This window comes from Phyllostomus discolor, chromosome 10, assembly GCF_004126475.2.
Source record: "Phyllostomus discolor isolate MPI-MPIP mPhyDis1 chromosome 10, mPhyDis1.pri.v3, whole genome shotgun sequence".
Classification (NCBI taxonomy): domain Eukaryota; kingdom Metazoa; phylum Chordata; class Mammalia; order Chiroptera; family Phyllostomidae; genus Phyllostomus; species Phyllostomus discolor.
Window position 1 is genome coordinate 64,615,911 of NC_040912.2, and position 24,498 is coordinate 64,640,408.

The following is a 24,498-nucleotide window of genomic DNA, read 5'->3' on the forward strand; positions in this document are numbered from 1 at the left end:
TGTGCAGATTAGGTAACACCATCTGCCCATTTGGATCAGTGCAGCTCTTCCAAAATACTGTGACATGCTAGCCCAAAGCCTGTCATGTTTCAGGATAAGGGGCAGATTGTTATGCTAAGACCCCAAATTAGAAGACTTGGCTTGAAGATGGCTTCAAGTCCTTTCCTTCTGTCCTTTCAGTAGTTATTTATTCACTATATATTGGAGCCTCTGTTCTAGGGTGTTGGGGGCACTAGTATAAACTAAGACAGTGATGGGTAAGAAGCCACTTTTGCTATGACAAGACAGTCCTGAAAAGGCTGCAAAAATAACGCAGTCTTTACTGAGGTCCATTATTCCTACTTTAGAAACACTGGGTGGAAGGTCTGTCTCCTATTACAGTGTAAATATCCTGTTAATATGAGTCATTTACATCTTAGGATGAATTATCTGGTCCCATTTGATAGACTACTTCTGGATTGATTTTGACAGCTAAGAAACCTCAGGGGACACAGCCAAGTGAAGATTTAAAAAGGGAAATGATAGGTGATATCTGTCTGTGTTTGTTTAAATGATCAAGAGAGTTATAAAAAGATACCTTCTTATAGGGTCCTGGTAAGATTAGTGGCACAGATCTGGGGCTTTAGACTAAACAACTACTTGATTAGCTGTGTGACTTTGGTCAGGTCACTGTACCTTCATGTATAGAACTTATTCCTTATCTCTTAATGGAGACTGCACACAGTTCTTTAAAGTCCTTTTTAGTACTGAACATTCTGAGATTCTGCTGGAGTAACTGAAAAATCTGAGTGCCACAAGTTGTTTTCTTGTGATGGGTACAGGCCATGCTACGAGCAACCTATAGGAGGTATTGTGGGTCTGTGGCATGGACTAATAGTGGCAGGGGCCACATCTGTCGTCTGCAACAGCTCATGCCAGCTGTGCAGTATTTAGTGCTGTGTGACTAAAAGAACAGACTAAGGCCTGGCAGGCGCCCAAACAGCCGAGTAGAGGAAGTACAGCAAAGAGAGCTCTCCACCACAGGTGACTGAGAGCCACCTGCAGTTCTGTGATCAATGTTCTCAGTCTCCTGGAGTCTTTCTTCTCTTCTAAAGGCAAAGCCGTGAATCTCTTCAGTGTTTTGTTAGGTGGTTAGGACTGAATGGTGAGCAGTACCTTTTTTCACAATGATTTCCAGGGTGTTCAGCCAACAACTCAGTAGCAAGACAAGATGCTGTGCTAGCCTGAATTGTAGACTGGCAAAAAGAGGGGTGTTATAGCAGTATGTGAGGTATACTGCCTATGAGAGGTATATCATCAATGCAAACAATGGCATCATTGCTGTTACTTTTGAGAACCGTCTATGCAGCAAGCACTGAACTAGGTCTTTCATACGGGGATTGAGAAATGGCTGTGAAAATTGACGGCCCTCAACACTAAATGTATTCTTTTTCTTTTCTTGTCCTCATCCAAGGACATGCTTTTTGATTTTAGAGAGGGGAGAAGGGAGGGAAAGAGAAAGGCAGAAAAACATCAATGTTAGAAAGACGCATTGATTTGTTGCCTCTTGTACGTACCCTGACAGAGGACTGGACCCACAACCTAGGCATGTACCCTGACTGGGACCTGTTGGTTTATGGGACAGAGCTCCAACCAACTGAGCCACACTGGGCAGGGCAATATATGTATTCTTAATAGTAAATGTAACTTATGAAAAATAATAAATATGATGTCCACTTGAGAGTTAAAGAAACTGATGTTCAGTTAGGTTAACTCACCTAAGGTAACAACTTCTCTTCTGGATCCATGGTTTGTAAATTTACTGTTCTTAAACTTTCTTCCCTCTTTAAGCAAAATCTCTTATTATAGACTAGTCCTGTTTCTTTCTACTTCCATATCATATTCTTCCATCTACTCAGTGAAATTACTTGAACTTGAAGTCTTAATATATGGAAATTCATATGGTCAGAAGGGATAGCTCTTTGCAATTAAATCAAGTTGCCCTATTAAAGGTTTGGAAACATTTGGTCTAATTGACATTTTCTTTTGGTTATTCATAAATATTCTTTCTGTCTTTTTATTTTTAGAGAGGGAAGGGAGGGAGAAAGAGAGAGAGAGAAACATCAATGTGTGGTTGCTGGGGGCCATGGCCTGCAACCCAAGCATGTGCCCTGGCTGGGAATTGAACCTGTGATGCTTTGGTTCACAGCCCGCGCTCAATCCACTGAGCTACACCAGCCAGGGCCTATCTTTTTGTCTTTTTAAAATAAATTTTGGTAGAGCAAAAGAGAGACATCAACTTTTTAAAAATATATTTTATTGATTCTTCTATTATAGTTGTCCTATTTTTTATCCCCTTTATTCACCTCTGTCTTGTACCTACCCCTTCCACCGTCATCCCCCTACCTTAGTTCATGTCCATGGGTCATACATGTAAGTTTTTTGGCTTCTCCATTTCCCACACTATTCTTAACCTCCCCCTGTTTATTTTGTACCTATCATTATGCTTCTTATTCTGTACCTCATCCTCCATTCTCTCCCCTCCACTTCCCTGCTGATAACCCCTCCATGTGATCTCTGTTTCTGTGAATCTGTTCCTATTCTAGTTGTTTGCTTAGTTCATTTTTGTTTTTGTTTTTAAGGTTCAATTGTTGGTAGCTGTGAGTTTGTTGCCAGATTAGTGTTTGTGTTTTTGATCTTCTTTTTCTTAGATAAGTCGCTTTAATATTTCATATAATAATGGCTTGGTGATGATGAACTCTTTTAGTTTTACCATGTCTGGGAAGCACTTTATCTGCCCTTTGATTCTAAATGATAACTTTGCTGGATAGAGTAATCTTGGATGTAGGTCCTTGCCTTTCATGACTTGGAATACTTCTTTCCAGCCCCTTCTTGCCTGTAGGCACTCCTTTGTAGGTGACTGTCTCCTATTCTCTTGCTGCTTTTAAGTTTCTCTCCTTATTTTTAATCTTGGGTAATGTAATTATGATGTATCTTGGTGTGTGCTTCCTTGAGTTCAACTTCTTTGGGACTCTCTGAGCTTCCTGGACTTCCTGGAAGTGTTATTTCCTTTGCCAGATTGGGGAAGTTCTCCTTCATTTATGTTTTCAAATAAGTTTTCAGTTTCTTCTTGCTCTTCTATTTCTCCTTCTGTCACTCCTATGATTTGTATGTTGTAATATTTAAAGTTGTCCTGGAGGTTCGTAAGCCTCTCCTCATTTTGTTGAACTCTTGTCCTTCATTTTTTTCTGGGTGAATGTTTATTTCTTCCTTTTGTTCCAAATCATTGATTTGAATCCAGGTTTCCTTCCCTTCACTGTTGGTTCCCTACATTTTCCTTTATTTCACTTTGCATAGCCTTCACTTTTTCCTCTGTTCTGTGACCATACTCAACCATTTCTGTGAGCATCCTGATTACCAGTGTTTTAAACTCTGCATCTGATAGGTTGGCTATCTCTTCATCACTTAGTTCTATTTTTTCTGGAGCTTTGATCTATTCTTTCAGCTCAGCCGTTTTTTTTTTTTTTTTTTTTTTTTTTTTGTCTTGGTGGGCCTATTAGATAGTAAGGGGCAGAACTTTAGGTATTTACCAGGGTGGGGCAACCACATGGCTGCATTGTGGTGCTGTATGTGGGGGAGGGGTCCAAGAGGGAACAATGTTGCTTGCTCACCTCTCAGCCAACTTTCAGTCACTTCTTCCACTATCTGCAAGCATATTGGGCCCTTCTGGTGCTGATTCCTGGGTGGGTGGTTTGTGTATATTCTAGGACCCTGTGGATCTTTCCAATGAACTGTCCTGTGAGGGTGGGAGTTCTCCTGCCACCTCAACTCCCCCAGGTTTTTTTCAGTTAGAAGTTACGAGGCTTTATTTCTCTGAGTTGGAGCCACGGGCAGCATGATCTGTCTCGCTCCCCAGTTGTTCCTCCTGGTTTATCCATATCCAAATGTGGGACCTCCCGCTCCTCCAGCCACTGCCTTGTGGGATAGTCCTCTCTATCCCAGCTGCTCGTCTCTGCCCCTCTTATGGGTCTGGATGAATGTTTCTTCCTTAACTCCTTGGTTGTTGGACTTTCCATACAGTTTGATTTTCTGTCAGTTCTGGTTATTTTTTGTTTCTAAAATTGTTGTTGTCTTTCTTTGTGTGAGGTGGCAAAGTATATCTACCTACGTCCCCATCTTGGCTGGAAACTCCAGAAGATATCAATTTAAAAATAATAGCCCAAATACCATTCTAGAGTAGATATCAACATCTTGTTAATAAATAAAGATGAAGGCAACTAATTCTATGTTAATTTCACATTCTCTATTATCATATTGCTATGAGACTGGGATATAGGTGTTTGTTAAATTTCTTCTGTATAATGACTAGTGACTGCTTAAGAAACATATTCCAAATCAGACAGGGAGGAGAGGAGAGGAAGTGGGAGAGAGCAACTTTGAACAGTGGTAGGAAGGCAATCACTGGAGGGGCAGAGGAGCCAGGTAAGAAGGGTGGTTGAGAGAGGTCACCTGTCCTCTCCAGGCTTAGGAAGTCCTGATTTTAGTCTAGTCATGTGAGTATCATTGCTTCTTTCCTTTTATTAATGAAAGTTGTTTCTTTTCTCCTTCGCAACCCATACTATATAACAACAGGTGCTTATGTTATAAAGTACTTCTTAGCAAGTGGGATATTGCTGAATTTCTTAGTAGCTGGGTGCTATACATAGATGAAATGGGATGCCTTCCACTATTTTTGTAAAACCAGTGTTTCCCTAAAGAGATAGTTTTTAAAAAAGATTTTATTTATTTATTTTTAGAGAGGGAAGGGAGGGAGAAAGAGAGAGAGACATCAATGTGCGGTTGCTGGGGGCCATGGCCTGCAACCCAGGCATGTACCCTGACAGGAAATCGAACCTGCGACACTTTGGTTCACAGCCTAGATAGTTTTTTTTAATGAACTTTTTGTATATTAATTTTATAGAGGTATAGTTTTATCAGAATATAAGGTGCCAAGAATTGGAATATTTTATAAGTCATACTTCTGAAAGTGGCTTCTTTGTATATATTTCTGGAGTTCTGTTTCAACTATAATAATTTTGTTATTACAATGATATATAAATTTGGAGGAAAAGAATATTGAGCAACTCCTACAGTGTTCTTTAATTCATGGTTGTAGCTATAGATTTTCTCCAAAACCAATGTTAAGTGGAGAAACAGCATTAAGAGTTTAAAGTGTAATTGGTGTTTTAATTTTTATAAACACTGCAATTTTTAGAATAAATTAAACAATTCTGGCATAAAAATGGTTTAATTAAGTGTAAGGTAGATATAATTAGTAAATGCAACATATTTTATGGACATGTGTACAAAAATCATAAACAGTAAAAGGGACCATAATCACGCTTATTATTTTTCTATTCTAGATATTTGAATGGTGGTATTTTCGCAAGTATGGAACATCATTCATTGAACAAGTCTCAGTAAGCCACTTGCGCCCCCTCCTGGGAGGTGTTGACAACAACTCCTCCAACAATTCTAACTCCAGTAATGGGGACTCAGATTCCAACAGGCAAAGCGTCTCAGGTATGCAAAGCTCTTCAGTTTGCAGCAGTGTTTGCTTACTCTTACTAAATTATTATAACTATATGACAGTAAGAATGTTATTTAAATGTTTGACTTTAGGGAAAAATCTGTTTATTTCCCTGAGGAGATGACAACCTTTACAGAGAACTAGCATATAAGCATCCCAGGGAAAGGAATATTTATCTTGTTTAATTTACTTTTTTTTTCATTTAATTTAGCTAATGGTCATTTAAGTCAATGTTCCCAACTTGAGTCTTCAGCTTCCTTGTCCCTAATTTCTCAAAGTATTATTGAATGTATCCATTCTTTGTCATGCTAATTACAAAAATCTTAAGTCTAACTAGAGCTGATAGCGTTGCTCCTCTGCCTAACAGGCTTCATTGATTCTTATTACACTGAAGATAAAGCCCAGATTCCTTCTCACAGCATAAGCTGCTTCTAACTTATTTTTGCCAACCTTGGTTTCTGTCACAATCTAGTCTCTTTCCTGTACATTTCTTGAACGTGCTATGTTTTTTGAAGATCCTCTGCCTGGAAGACTGCCTCCCTGTCTCCCATGTTTGTTCAACTTTCACAAGTCAACTCAAGTGTTCTCTTCTAGGAAGCTTTCTGTGATAGGTTGTAAATATCTCTCACATTCATTGACTTAACATTTTTATCTTTAACAACATTGATCAAATTATACTATAATTTTTAAACTGTCTCATTACTGTACCTCTAGCACTTTGCAGTGTCTATTATATGATAGAAACTCAATGAATGAGCACATACAAGGCCTGTGCTTTCTCCACTCTTAAAAGAAGGAAGAATATGATTTTCTATTATATTTTTGGTCTTGTCATCAGCTCAGTAAACATTTCCTAAGTTCTTAATATGAACCTAGCCTTGTACAGGTTCTTATAATATTATGTCCTTATGGAACACTCCTGTCTACTGATGGAGACAAAGTAATATGTTTTCTGACTGTATGAGGGAAACATCCAGAGCTATGGAGATCAAAGGTGGGATTCTTGACTCAAACTGGAGGAAATCTTTTGCTTTTTGACGTCCTGAGACTTGAAGAATGAAGAGGAAGAAATTAAAGAACTAGGTTAAATGTTTTTTCCTTCCTCTCTAGAATAACTCAGTCCATATTACATAGTGGTCTAGCCAGGAGATAAGTGTCAAATAGAATTGTGTATGCATTTTATTTCTGATGTTGATTTCAATGCTCTTTTAATAGACCCTTTGCCAGGTAGCCATGACTGGCAATAGGTAACTCTAGGTACACATTTAACTTCATCCTAAATGGTACATGTGTAAGAGATGGCACACCAAGGTGACAAAATTGTCTGGAACTTTGTAAACTCATTTACTTTGTGAAAGAAACAGAAAGATACCTGAGCAAAATGAACCATTACTTCAACCAGCTACTCTAATGAGTATGGCATGTTATGCTAATGAGTAATCTTGATCACTCAGTCATCATCACAAAAGCAGTTGTGGATAATTGTCAGCACTTTGCATCTGCTGTGAAGAGATTAAATGTACTCTTGTCTGATTACTGTAGTCTTTGAATGATGTAAGATATTATAGAAAATTAACAGACTGAAAACAGAAAGCTGCCTCATTTGAGGCCATTCTTTATTGTGAATACATTTTTATTCTCATTAAAATTACTTCTCTACCCCAATTTAAATCATTGACGTCATTCCTTAATGCAATAAAGACCTCATGCTCTTCTTATTGTCACTATAATTTTGCTGTCTCTCTCTGTGAATGCCTTGAATAAGCTCTTTATAAAAATATAGTCAATAATAATAATTATAGAAATCAGGGAAGTTCCCAATTTTATTTATACTAAGTTATTACCTGGAAAAAACTGAGCTTTTGAATATTATTAATACAGTTCCACTGGCATTTACTGAATGTCTACTACTAGACCTGAAATATTTCTTTTCATTATATGTATATGAAAAAAAAAATATATATATAGGATATATATATAATGACATATATATAGTATTTATGATCTGATCTCATAACAGTGTTTTGCTACATTTAGGAAAATGGAAATCATCTTAAGTATTTATAGGGCTCAATATGCCCACTTTTTGATATTTGGATTTCTAATATTTGGCTCTCTTAGCCCAGCAAACATCTAGTTGATATGGAAGTACCAGATACCATTGGACTAATGCCATTTTCCTCATTTTTTTTCTTTATTTTTATTTTTTATAAGAAAAATAGTATAAGATTGTGTGTATCTCTTAATAACTTTTTGTATTCTGGCTTTAGCTAAGTGTAAAGGCAAAAGAAGGTCAAAACCACGGATAATCAAAACATTTTCTTAACATAATTTTTTTAGAAATTCCTATTGCCTTAATAATAATGAAATGACTATTGCCTTAATAACAGAAGGGTGAATCTATTGAATTTCTTGGAGCAACATAAGACAATTATTTGCTGAATCTTACATGAAATACAATATGGCTGACAAAGCCCCATGGACATTGACAAACACACTTTAATGACATTATTTAAGAAAAATCATTGAAAAAGCTAAAAATAAACTGAAAACAATGGTTTATATGAAAACTCATAGTGTAGCTGTTTTCTTCAAGAATCATTTGTTTTGATTAAAAGCAGAAAGAACTGGCTTACCTAAGAATAATTTTGGGTGGGGAAAATAGGGTGTGAGAACTTTGTGATTGTTATAGGGCAGACTGTTCATATATTTGTTTAACTTTTGGATTTGTGCAAATTGACCTGAGTATAGACCTGCTCAAAATTTGCAGTAATCTTCATCTTACTGTAGCCAAATTTCAGATTGGTTGACTTAAGGTAACATTTATGAGTATTTCACTTGTTTTGGATTATTTGGGAGTTAAACTACCGTTTTTCTCACAAATATACAGTTTCTGATAAATCCTGCTGATATATTTGCCATGTCACCATGTTTCTTGCTGCCATTTCTTAATTCAACTTAGCTTTTGCATAGGGATTTGAAACATGGCCAGCTTTTCCCTGTCACAAGGAAATGAATTCTCAGGGCCCAGAAACATTCTACATTTGGGTTTATGGAAACACCTGTTTGATAATTTGCCCTATTTTCAAATGAGATGCCATAAAGACAAGGTTTGCAGCACCCAGGTTCTTCAAGATATTTGGAAAAGTGTAGGGTGTTCCATCATGTGAGAAATATAATCGTCAAAATCAAGTTTAAATTCTCTGAGACACTTTGGTAGCCTCTTATGTAGAACTGGATCTTTAGACAAATACGGTTTTAGTCTCTTGACTTCCTGTCACAAATCATCTCATTTTAATATTATTTAATCAATATAAGATATATATCTTTTTAAAGATTTTATTTATTTATAATTCACTCAATTATAATTCAATTAGAGAGAGGGGAAAGGAGAAAGGGAGAGCGAAACATCGATGTGTGAGAGATACATCGGATCAGTTGCCTCTCTCATGTCCCCCAACTGGCGACCTGGTCCAAAACCCAGCCATGTGAATTGAACCAGTGACCATTCAGTTTGCAGGCCAGCACTGAATCTACTGAGCCATACCAGCCAGTGCTAAGATATATATCTTTTATATAAAACTTTAAAAAAGAATTTCACCTGGAATTTTAAAGTTTATTATATTGCAGAACCTGTTCAAGCACTGATTACATACAGATAATTAATTTAAGAAAAGCAGTGGAGATGAAGAAACTCAGAATGCTAAGATATATTCTAAGAACTTCATAGATCTTTGAATTCTCCTAACACCAGAACAGATTTTCCCCAGGGAAAGCCATACAGTTCTAATAATAATAACTAATACTCTTAGTGCCTACAATCAGGTTTACATCTATTAACTCATTTAATCCTCACAATAACCTTATGAAGCAAATACTGTTATTATCTCTATTTTACAGTTAAGGGAGTGAGGTGCAGAAGGTGAAGTCATAATGTAACATTTAAGGTGAAGGAGAGTTTTTATCATAAATGGGTGCTGGATTTTTTTCAAATGCTTTTTCTGCCTCTGTTGATATGATCATGTAGATTTTATCCTTTATTTTGTTTATGTGGGATATTATGTTTGATTTGCCTATTTTGTACCAACTTTGCATCCCTAGAATAAATCCCACTTGATCATGGTGTGTGATTTTTTAAAAATATCGCTGGATCAGGTTTGTTGAAGATTTTAGCATTTATGTTCATCAGGCATATTGGCCTATAGTTTTATTTTTTTTTCTAGTGTGTTTTTCTGGTTTTGGAATTAGAAAAATGCTGGCCATGTAAAATGAGCTTGGCAGCCTTCCCTCTAGAATTATTTGGAATAGTTTGGGAAGGATAGGTGTTAGTTCTGCTTTGATGTTTGGTAAAATTCACCTATGAAGCCTTCTGGTCCAGGAATTTTGTTTGTTGGGACTTTTTTATTACTACTTCAATTTTTTTAGTTGTAATATGTCTATTCAGATTCTCTGATTGTTCCTGATATAGTTTGGAATGATTGTATATTTCATTTGTCCAGGTTGTCCAATTCGTTGGTATATAATTGTTCATAATATTTTGTTACAATCTTTGTATTTCTTTAGTGTCAATTGTTACCTCCTCCCTTTCACTTTTTCCATGAGTTTAAAATTTATTTTTATTTTTAAATTATATTTTATTGATTATGCTATTATAGTTGTCCCAACTTTTTCCTCTTTGCCCTCTTCCATCAGCACACCCTACTCCCTCAAGCAATCCCCACACTATTGTTCATGTCCATGGGTGATGTGTGTAAGTTCTTTGGCTACTCTGTTTCCTATACTGTACTTTACATTCCCACAGCTATGCTGTAACTGCCTATTTGCTTCATAATCCCCTCATCTGTTCACTCATTTCCCCAGATTCCCTCCCATCTGGCAGCAATCATCAAAATGCTCTTCATATCTGTGATTCTGCCTCTGTACTTCTTGTTTGCTTAGTTTGTTTTTTAGATTCAATTGTTGCTAGATAGGTATTTATCGTTATTTTATTGTTCATAGTTTTGATTTTCTTAAATAAATCCCTTTAACATTTCATATGATAATGGTTTGGTGATGATGAGCTCCTTTAGTTTTTTCTTGTCTGGGAACCTCTTTATCTGCCCATTGATTCTACATGATAGCTTTGCTGCGTAGAGCCATCTTGGCTGTAGATCTCTGATTTTCATGACTGAATATTTCTTGCCAATCCCTTCTAGTCTGCAAAGTTTATTTTGAGAAATCAGTAGATAGTCTTATGGGAACTCCTCTGTAGGTAACTAACTTTTTTCTCTTGCTGGTTTTAAGATTCTCTCTTTATTTTTAGCCTTTGACATTTTAATTATGATGTGTCTGGGTGTGGGTCTTTTTGCATCCATCTTGTTTGGAACTCTCTGTGCTTCCTGGATGTGCATGTTTATTTCCTTCACCAAATTAATGAAGTTTTCTTTCATTATTTTTTTAAATATGTTTCCAAATTCTTGCTCTTTCTCTTCTCCTTCTGGAACCCCTATGATGTCAATCTTGGACCTTCTGAAGTTGTCCCAGAGGCTGCTTACACTATCATTTTTGGGGGGTTCTTTTTTCTTATTGGTGTTCTGATTTGTTGTTCTTTGCTTCCTTTTGTTCCAAATCATTGGTTTGATTTTGGCTTCATCTATTCTACTATTATTTCTCTGAAAATTGTTCTTTATTTCAGTTACTATAATATTTGTTTCTAACTGGGTCTTTTTTATCTGTTGAAGTTCTCGCTAAGTTACTTGAGCATCCTTATAACCATTGTTTTGAACTCTGTATCTGATAGATAGCTTATCTCCATTTTGTGTAGTTCTTTTTCTGTAGTTTTGATCTGTTCTTTTATTTGGGCCATGTTTCTTTGTTTCCTCATTTTGGCAAGCTCCCTTTGTTTTTTTCTATGTATTAGATAGATCTACCCTATCTTGGTAGTGTGGTTTAATATAGTAGGTGTCCTGTAGGGTTCAGTAGCACAGCCTCCCCTATCAACTAAGCTGGGTGCTTGAGGTGCATCCTTCATGTGGGCTGAGTACACCCTTCTCTTGTAGTTGAGCTTTGATTGCTGTTGGCAGGTCAATGGGAGAGATTACCCAGGCCAGTCAGTTGCAGAGACTGGCTGTGGCCACTGACCATGAACCTCTGCCTTCTGTGCAGAATCAGCTATGCAGGGGCAATGTGGTGGTCTGTAGCTGTCCAGTGGGTGTGCAGGCTCTGGGGTTTCCAGGGTCGTGCATGCCAAGGTCAGCCCCCACCTGTGTCCTACCTGGGGCCACCCTGCCTGAGCTATAAAGCAATCTGAGATGGCTGCTTCTTGTGCTGGGCTTGGAGATTTTCAGGCAAAGCAAACCTGTGAATCTAGGCTGGATGCTGCTAGTTCAGGTCCTGGGACCACTTGGCAAGAGGTACAGGGGCTGGGAACTCACTGAGGCCAACTGTTGCTTGTTTGAGAGGTTTAGGAAATTGTAAAGCATGAGCTAGGACCAGCCATTCATTTGGGAAAGACATTGGGGTGGTCCCATAAGTTGGGTGAGATGGAGTCTTGGGATCTCCCAGATAGGACAAACAGTGTTAGCCAGGTTGATGGAGTCTCAGATATGGCACCTGCCTGCTGGCACTGTGACTCTGTGGGAGTGGGGTTAGAAAAGGGACAGTGGCTTCTGCCTGCCTTTCTGGCTAGTAGATATCTGTCCCTTGGCTCTTGTCTTGATACCAGACACTTCCGTTACTCCTTGTATGCTACTGGTGCCTTTCAAGCTGCTACCTCAGTGCTGGAGCTCAGAAGGATTGAGTCTGAGTCAGTCTGTGTGTAGGTTCTTTAAGAAAAACTGGTTGGGATTCCAGAAGTTTCTTCTACTGTCAATCCTTGCTGGTTTTTGTAGCCAGAAGTTATGGAGGCTTATCTTCTTGACATTGGAACTCCACGCTGGTATGGGGCTGGGACTCCTTGCTCCCAAGATAATCATCCTGAATTTTTATCCACCACACGTGGATGTGGGACCAGCCCACTCCTCCTCTCCCCACCTTCTACCAGTCTGGATGGATGTGGTTTCTTTAATTCCACAGTAGTCAGACTTTATTCAACTCAATTTCCGATAGTTATGTGTATTGATTGTTCTATATTTTACTTGCAATTTTGAAGTGGTTGTGTGAGGAGGAGAGCCTATGCTGCTATCTTAACTGGAAGTCTCTCATTTCTGATTTTATTTATTTAAGTTCTCTTTCTTATATTCTTGATGAATATAGTTAAGGTCTGGCAATCTTGTTTATCCTTTTAAAGAACCAGCTCTTGGTTTCATTCATCTTTTATATTATTTTTAATACTCTATTTTGTTTATTTTTGCTCTGATGTTTATTATTTTGTTCCTTCTAGCTTTGGGCTTTATTGTTCTTTTTCAATTCCTTTAAGTGTAAAGTTAGACTGTTTATTTGAGATTTTTCTTGTTTCTTGAAATAGGCCTGTCATGCTATTAATTTCCCTCTTAGGACCACTTTGCTGTATCCCATAAATTTTTGGTTTGTGTTTTCATTTCTTTCTTTTTTGGGGGGGGTAGATTTTATTTTATTATATTATTTTTTAGAATGATATTTTTTATTTTTTAGTTTTATTTTTTCCATTAATTATTAATTATTTTTCAACTACTATCGACATACAGTATTATATTATTTTCAGTTGTGCACCCAGTGTTTAGGTAGTATGTAACTTACTAAGTGATCATCTCAATAAATATCCTGCCCTTCTGACACCCTGTACAGTTATTAGAATATTATTGACCATATTCCCTATGCTGTGCTTTACATCCCATAACTATTTTGCAACAACCAATTTGTATTTCCTAATCCCTTCACCCTTTTCACCCATCCTCCCAAGACCCTCCCATCTTGTAACCATCAAAATGTTCTTTGTCCGGCCAAGATGGAGGCATAGGTGGTTGTACTGTACCTCCTCGCGCAACCAAAACTAAGGACAACAAGAATTTACAAACAAAAAACAACCAGAACAGAGAGAAATGAACCGAATGGAAGTCTGAATACCATACATCCAGACTGGTAAGGAGGGGCGGAGTCGGAGGCCTACAGAGAGGGGTCGAGGGGTACCGGCAGGAAAAATCGGTGGCTGGCAGACGTGGGCACGCAGGGCGCAGACGGCAGTTGGCAGACCCCAGAAATGCAGGGGCAGCTGACAGACTGGTGGCAGACCCTGGGCGTGGGAGGCAATGAGCAGACCCAGTGAGGTGTGCAAGGCAGCCGGCTGTCTGCAGCCATACACTCTCACGCAGACAAACTAAGCGGAAACGGGCAGTGACACAGACCAGGCAACCCAGGGACCCAGCGCTGGGAAACAAAGCCTAAAGGCACTCGCTGAAAACAACTGTGGAAGTTGAGGCCAGGAGATTCTCTCAGCCTCACAGGAGGCTCCTTGGGGAAACTCACAAAGAGTCCTAGAAAGTACACAAACCAACCCACCTGGGAGCCAGCACCAGAGGGGCCCAATTTGCTTGTGGAAAGTGGCAAAGGGGACTGAAGTCCTAGAGAGAGCAGAGCGGGAACCATTGTTCCTTCTCAGACCCTGCCCCCACATACAACATCACAACCCAGCAACTGGGGTGCCCTGCCCTGGTGAACACCTAAGGCTCTGTCCCCTCATATGTAACAGGCTCAACCAGACCAAAGGAAAAAAATAAAATAAAATAAAAAAGATGGCTCAAACACAATTAAAAGCCCCAGAGCCATTTTTTTTTTTAAGTGACCGATAAATAGCCAACCTATCAGATGCACAGTTCAAACCACTGGTGATCAGGATGCTCACAGAATTGTTTGACTTTGGTCATAAATTAGATGAACAAATGCAGACTACAATAAGAGAAATGAAGGAGAATGCACAGGGAACCAATAGTGACGGAAAGAAGACTGTGTTTCAAATCAATGGAAGTGACCAGAAGGAGTAAAGGAACAACTAAACAGAAAAGAATGAAGAAATAAGAATTCAAAAAAATGAGGAGAGGCTTAGGGACCTCCAAGACATCTTTAAATGTTCCAACATCTGAATTATAGGGGTACCAGAGGGGAAGAGGAAAAACAACAAGTGGAAAAGTTACTTGAACAAATAATAAAGGAGAACTTCCCCAATATGGCAAGGGAAATACACTTCCAGGAAGTCCAAGAAGCTCAGAGAGTCCCAAAGAAGTTGGACCCAAGGAAGAACACACCAAGGCACATCATAATTACATTACCCAAGATAAAAATGAAGGAGAGAATTTTAGAAGCAGCAAGAGATTAAGGGGACAGTTACCTACACAGGAGTTCCCATCAGACTGTCAGCTGATTTCTCAAAAGAGATCTTACAGGCAAGAAGGGGCTGGAAAGAAGAATTCCAAGTCATGAAAGGCAAGGACCTACATTCAAGATTGCTCTATCCAGCAAAGCTTTCATTTAGAATGGAAGGGGAGATAAAGTGCTTCTCAGATAAGGTCAAGTTAAAGGAGTTCATCATCACCAAGCCCTTATTATATGAAATGTTAAAGGGACTTATCTAAGAAAAAGAAGATAAAAAATATGAGCAGTAAAAAAAGACATCAAACTCACAATTAGTAACAACCATACCTAAAACAAAAGCAAACTAAGCAAACAGAACAGGAACAGAACCACAGAAATGGAGATCACATGGAGGGTTAGCACCAGGTGAGTGGGAGGAGGAGAGAGGGGGAAAAGATACAGAGAATAAGTAGCATGGACAATAGGTAGAAAATAGATGGGGAGGGCAGGAATAGTGTGGGACATGTAGAAGCTAAAGAATTTATAACACATGGACATGACCTAAAGGGGGGGACAATGTGGGTGGGAGGGGGTGGGCAGGGTGGAGGGGAGTGAAGGGGGAAAATGGGACAAGTGTAATAGCGTAATGAATAAAATATATTAAAAAATGTTCTTTGTATCTATGAGTCTGTTTCAGTTCTGCTTGATAGTTTTTTTTATATTCAACTGTTGATAGATGTGTATTTATTGCCATTATATTGTTCATATTTTTGATGTTTTGGTTTTTTCTTCTTCTTAAGGAAGAACCTTTAATATTTCATATATACTGATTTGGTGGTGATAGACTCCTTTAGGTTTTTCTTGTCTGGGAAGATCTTTATCTGTCCAATTATTTTGTTTTATTTTATTGATTATGCTATTACAGTTGTCCCATTACCCCCTTCCTTCCCCTCCACCCTGCACACCCTCTTCCACCCACATTCACCCCCCCCTTAGTTTATATCTATGTGTCGTAAGTTCTTTAGCTTCTGCATTTCCCATACTATCCTTGCCCTCCCCTGTCTATTTTCTACCTACCATCTATGCTACTTATTCTCTGTACCTTTTCCCCCTCTCTCCTCCTCCCACCCCCTGTTGCTAACCCCCCATGTGTTCTCCATTTCTGTGGTTCTGTTCCTGTTCTAGCTGTTTGCTTAGTTTCTTTTTGTTTTGTCTTAGGTGTGGTTGTTAATAATTGTGAGTTTGCTGTCATTTTACTATACATGTTTTTTATCTTCTTTTTGCTAGGTAAGTCCCTTCAACATTTCATAAAATAAGGGCTTGGTGATGATGAACTCCTTTAACTTGACCTTATCTGAGAAGCACTTTATCTGCCCTTCCATTCTAAATGAAAGCTTTGCTGAATAGAGTAATCTTGGATGTAGGTCCTTGCCTTTCATGACTTGGAATACTTCTTTCCAGCCCCTTCTTGCCTGTAAGATCTCTTTTGAGAAATCAGCTGACAGTCTGATGGGAACTCCTTTGTAGGTAACTGTCTCCTTATCTCTTGCTGCTTCTAAAATTCTCTCCTTCATTTTTATCTTGGGTAATGTAATTATGATGTGCCTTGGTGTGTTCCTTCTTGGGTCCAACTTCTTTGGGACTCTCTGAGCTTCCTGGACTTCTTGGAAGTGTATTTCCCTTGCCATATTGGGGAAGTTCTCCTTTATTATTTGTTCAAATAACTTTTCCACTTGTTGCTCTTCCTCTTCTGCTTCTGGTTCCCCTATAATTCAGATGTTGGAATGTTTAAAGATGTCCCGGAAGTTCCTAAGCTTCTCCTCATTTTTTGAATTCTTATTTCTTCATTCTTTTCTGTTTGGTTGTTTCTTCCTTCTGATCCACTCTATTGTTTTGGGTCCCAGTTTCCTTCCCATCACTATTGGTTCCCTGTGCATTCTTCTTCATTTCTCTTATTGTAGCCTGCATTTGTTCATCTAATTTGCGACCAAAACCTACCAATTCTGTGAGTATTTTGATCACCAGTGGTTTGAACTGTGCATTTGATAGGTTGGCTATTTCTCAGTCGCTTAAAAGCACTGTCTCTGGGGCTTTCAATTCTGTTTGAGCCATCTCCCCCTCTTCCCCTTTGGTCTGGTTGTGCCTGTTCCATATGAGGAGTGGAGCCTTAGGTTTTCTCCAGGGCAGGGCACCCCATTTGCTGGGTTGTGACATTGTATGTGGGGGCGGGGTCTGAGAGGGAACAGTGGCACTCTCTCTCTAGGACCTCAGTCCCTTCCGCCACTCCCCCGAACCAACTGGGCCCCTCTGGTGCCATTTCCTGTGTGGGTGGGCTTGCGCACCCCATGGGACTTTCCAAGGACCTCTCCTGTGAGTCTGGAAGTCTCTCCCTGCGCCTCCACCCCCATAGGTATTTTCATCAGTGCCCTAAGGCTCTATTTTCCAGCACTATGATCCTGGGTTGCATGCAGTGCCTTGCTTCTCAATTCCCACCTCGCTGGATCTGCCCTTTGCCACCCCTCAGCCAGGGTCTGCCAGCTGCTGCTTGCATGCTCAGGATCCACCCACTGCAGTCTTTCACACCCCAGATGCTTTATGTGCCCAGTTCCAACACTCTCTGCTCTCTGTGCCATGACCTGCTCCTGGCTGCCGGACTCCGACCTTCTTACTGGTCTGGATGAATGGGTCTATTTTAACTTGTTGGTTGTCCGACTTTCATACAGTTTAATTTTCTGTCAGTTCTGGTTGTTATTCTGTTTCTAAATTGTTGTTGTCCCTATCTTGTTTGTGCAAGGAGGCACAGTGTGTCTGCCTATGTCTACATCTTGGCTGGAAGTCTGCTCTTCAATTCTAAATGACAGCTTTGCAGGGTAGGGTAATCTTGGTTGTAGGTCCTTGTTTCTCATTACTTTGACTATTTCTTGCCACTCCCTTCTGGCCTGAAATATTTCTATTGAGAAATTGGCAGATAGTCTTATGGGATCTCCCTTGCAGGTAAATAACTCACTTTCTCTTGAAGCTTTTAAGTTTTTCTTTTTGTTTTCAACCTTTGCCATTTTATCTATGATGTATCCTAATGTGGGCCTCTTTGGGTTCATCTTCTTTGGAATTCTCTGTGCTTCTATGACTTGTGTGTCATTTTTCCTTACCTGGTTCTAGAAGTCTTGGGTCATTATTTCTTCAAATGGTTCTTGATTCCTGGATCTCTCTCTCTTCTTTCTGGTACTACTATGATGCAGATCTTGTGCTTCATGTTGTTTCAAAGGCACCTAAACTATTCTCATTTTTTGAAATTCTATTTTTATTTTTGCTGCTTTGATTGGATTTCTTTTTTACCGTTTCTTCCAATTCACTAATTTGAACCTCAGCTTCATCCAATCTACTGTTTCTTCCTTCCATTGTGTTCTTCATTTCAGATACTGTATTTTTCATTTTTGATTGGTCTTTTTTATGGTTTCTGTGTTCTTTTTCATGCTGTTGAGCATCTTTATAACCATTACTTTGAAATCTATATCTGATAAATTGCTCGTTCCATTTCACTGAGCTCTTTTTCTAGAGATTTTTTTCTGTTCTTTGATTTGGATACTGTTTTTTTGTCACTCCTTTTTGGCTGCTTCTTTGTGTTTGTTTTTATGTATTAGATCTGCTATGACTTTTGGTCTTTTGGGGGTGACCTTATGTAGTAGGTGTCCTGTGGTGTCAAGTGGTGTCATCTCCTTGGTCACCTGGGCTGGGCACTCCAGGAATGTCCCATGTGTGGGTTGTGTGGGCCCTCGTGTTATAATCGAGTCTGGATTGCTGTTTGCCCATATGTGCTTGAGATCAACCCTCAGGTTGGTTGTGAAGCTCTACCTAGCCACAGCTCGCAAGCTGCTCTGCAGGTGCTGACCACAGGAAGCGTAATTAACCTCAGCAGTGTTTGGTGCTTGTGGACATTTCCCTTTGGATATGCTGCTTGTGAAGCTTATTGGATCCTGCTTTGATGTTATTTGAATGTGGCCACTGTTTGTTTTGGTTCTGGGCCTCCTGGGAGGGACTCTGGTGCACATTAGTGTAAGATGCTACCTGTTTCTTGTCCTCAGCAACCTGTTTGGAACTATAAGTAATCCACTGTTTGTGACTTCCTCTGCTGGGCCTGAGTACACATGGAATGACCAAGCTACACGCCATGACCACTTTTTATCAACACTGGGACAGGGGGCAAGTCAGCAAAAGTCCCAAGGCACCTTAGTGGGTACTGCCTATGCCTGACTAAACTTCCCAGCTACCTGTTAGGCTCATCCACTGAAAGAGCCTCTAGCTGTACTCCTTAGTAGGGCATAAGCTCCACAGGGTGGCATATGGGGGAGTCCAAAGGGAGGGACTATTGCTTTCCCCCAAGTTGCACAAGGGGGAGTGCTCCAACCAAGAATGATGGCATCTGTGTCATGGGAGGATGACTCAGCACAGGGATCTTGGTGGCTATCCCTTCAGCTCCCTCCCACAAACCCCAGACTCTCCTCACACAACTCTATCCTACTTTGCCCTCCCTCTGAAGGAGGCCAGTTTTAGTGGCTGTGAACAGAATTTTGTTCGTTGGCCTTTTAAGAGGGTGCCTGTTTTCCTAGTTGACTGGTAGACAGAAATCCCACTGATTTTTACAGCCAGATGTTATATGGACACCTCTTCCTAGCTCTGGTGCTCTGGGCTGGATAGTACAGCTCATGGTTTACACCCCACACTTCTCTGGGGGACTCACCTGCATCTGTGATATCTATCTAAAACCTCAGCCACTCTTCGCAGGAGCAGGGCCAGCCCTTTTCATATCTCTGCCCTTCCTACCAGTCTGAATGTGGCTTGTTCTGTAAATCCTTGGGTATGAGACTTCTCTTCAGCCAGTCTTTCCATTGGTTATTCACGATGTTTGTTCAATAATTTAGTTGTAATTCCAATTTGGTCCTGGGAGGAACTGAGTGTAGCTTTCATCTACTCTGACTGTGTCTTGGATTGCCCTATGTAGCTTTTCTATGCCTTACAGTCTGCTTCTGTAAAAAGGGTCTACTCTATGCTCCCCTTGCTAACTTATGTAGGGATATAGATCAGGGGTACCTAACCCTGTGGTAGCAGACTGGTACTAGTCCATGGCTTGTTAAGAACCAGGCCATGAGTGAAGCTCTCCTGAGCTCTGCTCATTGTCTCCTGTCCCCCATTCACAGTAGGCAAGCAAAGTTCATATGAGCTATGTCTCCATTTATACCCCTCCCCCATCACCCACAAAACTGGTCCCTAGTGCCAAAATGGTTGGGGACTGCTAACATAGATGACTTGAGCTTTAATTCCCTTTATTAAAAGGCTCAATGAAAATAAAGCTTGTAGCTATAATAAAAGTTGTTATGCTGTTCATAATAACATTTACCACACTTACCAGATTTTAGACTCTGGGAAGAAGTGGTAACTTGGTAACTGTCTTCCTAGGCTGTGAATTAGTAATTTGCCTAGTTAAGAATTTCAGGAATGGAAATTCTATATCTTTTAACATTTTTTCATTTATTTTTATTTTTTAAGAGAATCTTTTTTTTTAGTTTTTAAAATGTATTTTTATTTTTTGATGGAGGGGAAAGGAGGGGAAAAAGAGAGGGAGAGAAACATCAGTGTGGTTGTCTCTCATGCGCTCCCTACTGGGGACCTGGCCCACAACTCAGGCATGTGCCCTGACTGGGAATCAAACCAGCAGCCCTTTGGTTTGCAGTCTGGCACTCAATCCACTGAGCCACACCAGCCAGAGTTGTGTATCTTTTTCTTCCTTCCTTTCTTATTTTTTAAATTTTATAGAAAAAAGAAAAGGTTTTCACAAACCTTTGGATGTAGAATAATATTTTCTTCCATGTTACTAGAAGTCCTGTGCCATTAGAGTCTTTTAATTTTTTTTTTAAGAATTGAGCTCTCTTTTTCTTTGAGGATTGTGACAAAGGGAAATTCTTTGGTTTTCTCAGAACATTTATTCCTTCTATAGAGCTTCAGTTGGACGTCAGATAATGATTGTTCAATGCCCTTTTCATTTTTCTACCAAGGCTATAACCTCCTCTCTGCATAAACTGTATCTTTTTTTATAACACAGGGTTTAGTGCCAGGACTAATGCGTAATAGCCACGCTATACATGTTTAAACCACATTGTCCGATGAGTGATAGGTGAGCATTCTAGAGAAGTACTGAGCATGAAAAGTCATGAAATAGCATCATTGAGATGGGAAGTTTTAGTAGGGAATGGTGAGAGGGAAGACTGGAGAAAAGACTGGAGCTTGATTTTGTAGTCCTTGGTAGTAGGTAGCATTTTTTATGTTCTTTGTGTCCTACACAGAAACTTATCATCCTATTATGACAAAGGAGAGAATCTGTCCTGTAGGCTTTGGGAACTAAACAAGTGCTAAACATATTATTTACCGCTTCTCTTTGTCTAGTTGCATTCTTGCCAATGTGCTGAGATCTGAACATTTCTGTCAGCAGCTCTGGGCAGATACTTGACTGCGGGCTGCTGTGAATGGAACCACAGAGAAGGTGTTATTGTTTCAAGGCCATATTTTTAATTGAACTATTAATGATATTAGCAAATCCTTGAAGGAGTCCTAGTCAACTTTGAGTGTTCTAAAGAGGATTGAAATTGTTAATATTATGGAGAATGAAATTTTTTTTTTGGGGGGGAGGTAAACTTTTCATTGTGACTTAGATAAGGAATTTATTCCTCAAAGTCACAAATAAGATAAGAATCTTGACCTCATGTGGAAAAATTTTACTGTCTAGAGACCTGAATTTAATTTCCTGACTTAAATCTTCATATTTTAATATGTTTGGCATATTCAACCTTTGTGCATATCATGAAACCATCAAACAGTCCATATTTATGGGTTAGGTTCCCTAGAGTGATTCCACACTAAGTTTTTGTGGTAAAGATAAGATTATAAAACAGAGCAGCAAGGAAAAAATTAATATAGCTATGACTTAATTTGAGTGATACATTCACTTACATGTGTTCATATTTGACTTCTAGATTACTTATTCTTAAAGGCAAATTATACCTTCCCAGCACCCTCAATTTGAAGGATATAGCTAATGAAGACAGCTAATGAAGACATTATGTATTTCCTCATCACATATTTTTTCTCACTTAGAATATTTTACATATTTTACAATTATTAGATTCTAATTCCCAAGGTTCAGGGATAGTTCAAGACACTGGTTACAGACCACATATATGACACTAATGTTAACAATGATCTTTTGTTTGATTTTTTTACTATAGTGTTTCAGTTTAAATATTATTAAGTTCTTTTTTTATGAAAGGTGAAGACTATGCCCATTTCCCTCTCTCCAGTTCTTGGTTAGGTTAATTGTATTATCCCTCTTTAAAAAATTATTTTTCAATTACAGCTGATACACAATATGAGATTAGTTTCAGGTATACAGCACAATGAAGATGAAGTGATCACTCCAATATACTCATCTGACACAATACAGCATTACAGTATTATTGACTGTACTTCCTATGCTGTTCCTTATATCCTCATGACTATTTTTATAATTGGCTACTTGTACTTCTTAGTTTTTTTTAAAAGAAGTTCAGTTCTCTAATAGAAGTCATAAAAACAGTATTTCAAAATATTTGTAGCACCCCTGCTGGCTACATGTGTCTCCTCCTAAATAAAGATAGCATATTTGGATATTGCTCAGTAATACTTTAGATACACACACCATTTCTCTTTGGAATTATTTTTATTTAGAAATAATTGTATTCACATCTAATATATAAAGTTGTGTTGAAATTTTAATTTAAGGCAATTTGCTTTGTAATTTGTCGGTTGGTATTTGAACAGTGCTTATCCTTGAAGGCAATGTAATGATGTATCAGCTGGAGACAAAGTATTTGTCATAGCCTTTTTAATAATATTTCAGAAGAATTCTGTGAGGGAGAGGCATCTCCCCAAGTATACCTATTTTACTGTAAATAATGCCACCATGAGCATCTTTGTACATAAACCTGTGTGCATGTTTATTGTATGCTAACTACAAAGCCTGCAATATTTATAAAGTTTTAAGAGAACCACTTTGGATCTTGAAAGACATCTGAGGAGGGGTTGGGAGTGGTAGGGACCAAGGAGTTATAAAACTACAAGGATGTTGTCATTGTTGTTTGGCTCACAGATGTGATTCAAGCCATGATCTGGGTGGAGTACATTAGTACACCTCTTAGGGGCTTTTCTTTTATGGAAAAAGGTAATTATTTAAAAGAAGCATAATACTTTAGTTGGCAACAGCCACTGAATTTCAGTTTATTAAGAATAAAATTCATCCTGGCTGGTATAGCTCAGTGAATTGAGCACAGGCTGCAAACCAAAGGGTCACTGGTTTGATTCCCAGTCAAGGCACATTCCCCGGGTTGTGGGCTGGGTCCCTAGTGGGGGCCACGTGAGAGGCAACCACACATTAATGTTTCTCTCCCTCTCTTTCTCCCTCCTTTCCCCTCTTTCTAAAAAAGTAAATAAATAAAGTCTTTTTTAAAAAGAACAATAAAATTCAGAACTTCTGGCCAAGATGGAGGCATAGGTAGATATGCTCTGTTTCCTTGCACAACCAAAAGAAGGACAACAACAAATTTAAAAACAAAAAACAACCAGAACTGCCAGAAAACTGAACTGTATGGACATCCAACAACCAAGAAGTTAAAGAAGAAACATTCATCCAGCCTGGTAGAAAGGGCAGAGATGGGCAGCCGGAGTGGAGAGGACGTGTGGCAAGATGGTGGACCAGGTGGGCGAGGCAGCAGCTGGTGGACAGGGTGGTCCACATTGGTGTGTGGATAAGCTGGGAGGAACAACTGGGGAACAAGACAGCCTGTGGACCCAGGGTTCCAGAGTGGGAAACTGAAGCCTCAAAATCTCTGGCTATAAAAATCTTTAGGGGCTGCAGTGGTCAGAGAAACTCCCAGCTTCACAGGAGAGTTTGTTGGAGAGACCCACAGTGTAGTAGACATACACAAAACCACCCACCTGGAAATTAACGCCAGAAGGGCCCAATTTGCTTGGGGGAAGTGACCGAAAGCCGGCCGAGAGCTGAACAAGCAGCATTGTTCCTTCTCTGACACCTCCCCCACATACAGTACCACAACACAGCCAAGTGGCTTGCCCTACCCTGCAAATACCTGAGGTTTCGCCCCTTACAGAGTAACAGGTGCTCAGACAAAGAAATATGGTCAAAATGAAAGAACAGATCAAAATTCCAGAAAAAGAACTAAGCTATAAGGAGGTAGTCAACCTATCAGATGCAGAGTTCAACACACTAATCATCAGGATGGTCATAGAAATGATTGAGTACAGATGCAAAAGTAGAGGAAAAAGAGAAGGCTATGCGAAGTGAAATAAAGAAAAGTATACAGGGAACCTACTGTGAGGGGAAGGAAACTGAGACTCAAATCAATGGTTTGGAACAGAAGGAAGAAAGAAACATTCAATTAGAGCAGAATGAAGAAAAAAGAATTCAACAAAATAAGGAGAGGCTTAGGAACCTCTGGGAGAACTTTAAATATTTGAACATCTGAATCATAGGGGTGCCAGAAAGAGAAGAGGAAGAACAGAAAATTGAAAACTTAGTTAAAAAATAATGAAGGAAAATTTTCCCACTGTGGCAAAGGAAATAGCCTTCCAAGAAGTCCAGGAATCTCAGAGAGTCCCAAACA

The 24,498-nt window shown here is 39.2% G+C and overlaps 1 protein-coding gene across 1 annotated transcript in view; it reads left to right on the top strand.

Annotated features, from left to right (window-relative positions):
- ST7 (suppression of tumorigenicity 7) overlaps nt 1-24,498 on the top strand; it is a 317,157-nt gene that overhangs the window by 187,444 nt on the left and 105,215 nt on the right. Inside the window, 1 exon segment of the mRNA XM_036010835.1 lies at nt 5,382-5,541. Coding sequence (XP_035866728.1) covers nt 5,382-5,541 — 160 coding nt within the window.